The 5,188-nt window shown below is 35.3% G+C and overlaps 1 protein-coding gene across 1 annotated transcript; it reads left to right on the top strand.

Moving 5' to 3' along the window:
- The first annotated feature begins 221 nt into the window (after positions 1 to 221).
- On the top strand, positions 222 to 2,734 carry LOC18446627 (WAT1-related protein At1g44800). Its single transcript, XM_011629637.3, has 7 exons — positions 222 to 552; positions 635 to 697; positions 824 to 940; positions 1,040 to 1,295; positions 1,463 to 1,618; positions 1,965 to 2,116; positions 2,265 to 2,734. Exons 1-7 carry the CDS (start codon positions 239 to 241, stop codon positions 2,479 to 2,481), a joined length of 1,275 nt encoding a protein of 424 aa, XP_011627939.3. The 5' UTR covers positions 222 to 238; the 3' UTR covers positions 2,482 to 2,734.
- The last annotated feature ends 2,454 nt before the right edge of the window (positions 2,735 to 5,188 follow it).

Below are 5,188 nucleotides of genomic sequence, written 5' to 3' on the forward strand. Positions count from 1 at the left end.
AAAAGCCCGATCCGGGTCACCGATCCGGTTTTTAAACCATTGGTTATACCCGTATTGGGATGAGGTGATAGTCAAGGATATGGTCCGGGGTCAATTCCAATCGCCAATGCTCTCTTTGCGATGAGATAGAGAGAGAGTATTGGTCAAAGGAATTGGAGTAAGGCGGGCGAGACTTGAGATCCCCTACTCATTTAATTCACACTCTTTTTCGAACTAAATTATTTTTTCTTATTATATTATGGCTAAATCTCCATCGGGCCTATATAAACTCATAGGAGAGTGGAGAGCATTTATTCTTCTTCTTCATCATTATAATCAGCAACTTTTCTTCATCTTGTTGTTGTGTGATTTGAGACGAGTGAAATCCAAGGGGGAAAAAATGGTGAAACATGGCCCTCTGTTTGCTCAAATCCTGTTCCAGAGCTCTCTTGCGGTGATGTATGTGATCACTAGGGTGGCTTTTGAAAGGGGGATGAGTCGTTTCATCTTTGTTACTTACAGGCAGGCTATTGCCACACTTGCCATCTCTCCTTTTGCCTACTTTCTTGATAAGTAAGCTCTCTCTTTCTCTCTCTGTTCTTTTCTTCATTTGCAGGAGTGCATTGCCTGTATAACCTCTTTGAAATTTTTGCAGGAAGAAAAGGCCTCCTATGACCCTGAAAAACTTGGGTAACATCTTTATTCTTGGATTATTGGGGTAAGAGCAGTTGCTAATTTGGTGATTTCATACCTTCTAATTCTGTTATTGTTAAGCTATTACACTCTTCTTTTTCTTTCTTAATCCATGGATCACACTCTTTTTGACTTGTTACATGTATTTCAGGGTTCCACTCTCCCAAATCCTCTATTTCTCAGGGCTTTACTTCACTTCTTCAACCTTTGCTGCCACCATAATGAATCTCATCCCTGCCATTGCCTTTGTCATGGCTTTTCTCCTAAGGTACACTCATATCTTTTCACTCAAACTCATGTCGAACACTGATTTGAGCTAAAATGCTTAATAACTCTTCTTTGTTTCTTTCTTATTTCCATTTATCAGAATGGAGAAAGTGAATTTGAGGAGTCTAAGGGGACAAGCAAAGATTGTTGGTACCATAACATGTGTGACTGGGGCCATGATCATGACTTTAATTAAAGGTCCGGTGCTAGGATTCCTTGGTTTCCTTAAGAATCCGACCGCTATTTCAGATCTTTTGGTCAACAATTCCGCCGTTGTCCTGAAGGATAATTGGACACTGGGTCCAATTCTGCTTGTGCTAAGTGTCACAGCCTACTCTACATGGATAGTATACCAGGTTAACCTTCTAAACTTATTCATCCTCTTGATTGTTTTATCATCATCGAGCTTTTTTCCAACTTGGGGTTGGTTACACAAATCCTGATCCGCCTGTTGAGGTGCATACCCTCTTAATTTTCTATGCGAAGCAATTTTCTTATGTATCATGTTTATTGACATTTTCAGGCATGGACTTTCAAGGATTATCCTGCTCAGCTATCCTTGACAGCGATGATGTTGGGCATGGGTACAATTCAGTCTGCAATTGTTTCAGTTGTCTTTGATAGGTCCTCGGCTTGGAAAATAGGATGGAATTTTGAGCTCTTTACCTATGTTTACAGTGTAAGAATTCCTACCAACCTATTTTATGTTTTTTCCTATTAATTGTTCAAAAAGATATTAGTTAGTATTTCCTAACATAGGCTTGGATTATGTCACTCAATGTTCATTTACTTGAAAAAATTGTCATTTCCTAATATAATAAAGGATTTTGTCATTTTTATTTGCATTTATGATATTCTTTGAGACATTATATTGCTGATCTAATTACATTTATCATTAAATAGGAGCTTCAATGGAAATTTGGTCTATTACTTGATGCTTCTTATTGGCCCATGGGCTCATAGATGTAAAGATTTTTCTCCTTTTTTTTTTAAAAAAAGTTGAAGCTAAATTTACCCACCTGCAGGGTATCATGTGTTCGGCTTTGGCGTTCTTTATTCAAAGTTGGTGCATAAAGAAGAGAGGCCCTGTCTTTGCTGCTGCATTCAACCCGCTATGCACAGTGTTGGTGGCCATTTTAGAGCCTATTATTCTTCATGTCGATGTTCACATCGGAAGGTAAGGCCATTACCTTCATCATCATCATCATCTCTATTTTTATCTCATGAATTTTACTAGTAAATTCTTAGAATCATGCTACAAATACATCTGGGGTTAGTTCATGTTGTGTATCTAATAATTCTTTGATTTCTTTTTTTTTTTTCAGTGTGGTAGGAATGTTTTTGGTCATTTGCGGACTTTATTTCGTTCTATGGGGCAAAGCAAAAGACAGAAAGACTGCAAAGATTTTGCCCACCCAAAATGAAGAAACTCGTCAAGAAACAAAAGAAAGTGAGGAAGAAGGCATAGTGCCTGAGATGAGATCTGAAAACCAAAATAAAGGCGTAGTACTTGAGATAATATCTGAGAATCAATACAAATGAAATTAGGAATTGAGCTTGAGCTTGAGCTTGAGTGGTTAGCAGTTGATATTTAGCCGTGTACATGTCGAACTACTGACCCAAAGAAGAAAAAAAAAAAAAAATCTATTTAAAGTGTGAAAGGAGTTCTATATGAGAAAGAGCACAACCTAAAGCACTATAAAATTGCACCTAAGGTGCCTACTGACTCACCTTGTCATGAAGTTTTGGAGTGGCATCGTTCTTCTTTAATTCAGGAACTTCTCAAGATTGGAAACATGTCATTTTCAAAGTAGTATTATTTTTGTTTGGTCTTTTGCATATGGGTTGGGAACTGGAGTCCAAACACCATCTTAAGATTGCACGATTTGACCTGTATACGGCCCTAGAATTCGAGCCCTGAAAGCCACAGTCACTTTAATGTGGTGCCTTCGAAATTTTAATCAACTATATTATATTATTATTATTATTATTTTTAAGCTATTACCTGTCAATTATATTGAATTCTTAATTACTAGATTTCGTTTCAGTGGAGCCTTGAACTGCACGATTCGTACAAATTTAAAGTTGCAGCTGTGAATTTGTTGTTGTGCGTCGCCTTTAATTGGAAACTCGACAGATTTTGTCACCCAAAACGAATTACCTTTTATTATAATTTTCCTCATTTGTGGCATTTCTTTTACTTTGAATGGAACATAAGTTTTTGTAAAAGGGTGAGGTTGGTATAAGGTTACTTTCTTCGGGTGCGCATATATAATTTACTTAGCAATGTCATTTGGTGTCGAAAGCTTTTATGATTGTTCGAAAATCTCTTTTCATAGTCAATTATAAAATTTAAAATTTTAATAATAGTACAGATTAATCAAATAAAAAAATACTTGAAATAATTTTGAAAATAGATTATTTAGACAACTTGTTACAAAAATAACTATTTTTTAGATTTAAAATTATTATTATTTTTATATCTATTCAACTCAATGTTAAGATGATCACTTAGAGGGTTCTCCAATGCTGGAACATTGTCATTGGAAGTATTATCGTGGGTTCGTCAATGCTGGAACATTCTCCTTGGTAGTATTTTTTAGGTGTACCTTACTTCAATTGTATAAAAAGTTGCAACGTCGTATGAACTATTTTTCCTTTGTAAAAATATTCCATGGAGAGTAGGACAAAAACATGGTTCACTTCTTGCTTTTTTTTTTTTTTTTTTTTTTGTCCTTGGTGTGGAAAAGGAGTATTTTGGTCCAATCAGGTGAGGCTTTTGACACGCATGTCCTTTTCATTTTTTTTTTCTCGTTGGTAAAGGAGAATTTTGCTCCAATTAAGAGGGCGTGTCCCTCTCACACACTACACAATGTGAAATAAAGACACTTTCCATTAAAAGCGATTTATAAAATATAATTATAAGGGAAAAGTTTACATAGAGATTAAGCTCTAAACCATCAAATTAGAGCCTACCTAAAAAATTTCATTAGAAGAGGTTGTTTTGATATCCAGATATCATCAAATTGAACATCTCAATATTCAAACGGAAAGACAAGAAAAAAAAAATAGATTTCAAGTTTTGAAAATAGTGCATTTTGTAGTACATTTTTTACCGTCAATTTTCAAGATTTTCAAATTTTTATAGATTTGCTCTATCTACATTATTTTTTAATATTTAAATTTTATAATTAAAAATAAAAATATATTTTAAAACTATTACAAAAAAATTTCAAGACATTATTTGAAGCTCTAATTTGATTGTTTAGAGCTTCGGCTCTATACAAACCGCAATCAATCGATGTGATCGTCTACGACGCATTAAGAAGATATAGGAAATTGTTTCAAAATTATTAGACGGTTCTCGGCCGGCCACGTTTCCAACTGCTTCGCTCCCGTACCAAGTCCCATTCGTGTAAGGGTCTTCCAACTCCAAAAGCTAGTTTTATTATTAAGTCATAATTACGAGGGCGATATATGCCGCAAGAATCAAGTAGGACCCTATTCAGGACCCTATTCCAGGAGAGAATGTAGGGTACATGACTTTAAATCGAGGTTGTTTAGGGCAAGGTAACAAAGGGACTGCCCTTAAGTTATTGGATTTCAAAGCCAGCCATGAGATTTCAAATCTGGTATTAATTGTTTAAAAAAAACTCACCTCCATAACACAAGTAAAAATGGGATATTATGCATAGGTCTATATTTTTGCAAATTTTATGCGGAGTTTCACCTTACTTCTTATTACTTTTTTTTTTTTTCTAATTTTCCCCCATTATTCAATGTCCCCTCTTTTATTTTATTTTTTTCGATGTGGGGGTGGGGTGGGGTGGGGTGGCGGGCGAGCGTAGTGAGAAATATCTGACGGCTTATAATTATATATTTTGTTGTTCGATGTTCAAAATATTGGACTACCCATTAAACTTATGTTTCACTTTAAAGAATATATGATGTCCACAACATCGGACCGCCTTTTACTAGTCTAATGTTTTCAACATCGTACTAGTCTTTAGTTCATATCTACGACATCAAATTACCCAACTTAACGGCAATATGATGTTGGAGACAACGGATACACCAAAAAGTGCGCCATCTACCCCCTCCCAAGCTTACACTTAAAAAAGTAAATAAAATAAAATAAAAAGCAGGGCCAATTTACAAAAAGAAAACAACAATATGCAGGGTAGCCTTGCATAAAAGTTTCATATATATGGACCTGCAATATTTATTTAGGTAATAAATTTGGACCTGC

This window comes from Amborella trichopoda, chromosome 10 (assembly GCF_054954075.1).
Source record: "Amborella trichopoda isolate Santa Cruz 75 chromosome 10, AtrichopodaSantaCruz75HAP2 v2.0, whole genome shotgun sequence".
Classification (NCBI taxonomy): Eukaryota; Viridiplantae; Streptophyta; class Magnoliopsida; order Amborellales; family Amborellaceae; genus Amborella; species Amborella trichopoda.

Excerpts from the sequence above, each read along its gene's own strand:
- LOC18446627 (XM_011629637.3), top strand. The coding sequence starts at position 239 with ATGGCTAAATCTCCATCGGGCCTATATAAACTCATAGGAGAGTGGAGA. Across the intron at positions 553-634 it reads TTTGCCTACTTTCTTGATAA|GAAGAAAAGGCCTCCTATGA; the intron begins GTAAGCTCTCTC and ends AAATTTTTGCAG. Across the intron at positions 698-823 it reads TTTATTCTTGGATTATTGGG|GGTTCCACTCTCCCAAATCC; the intron begins GTAAGAGCAGTT and ends CATGTATTTCAG.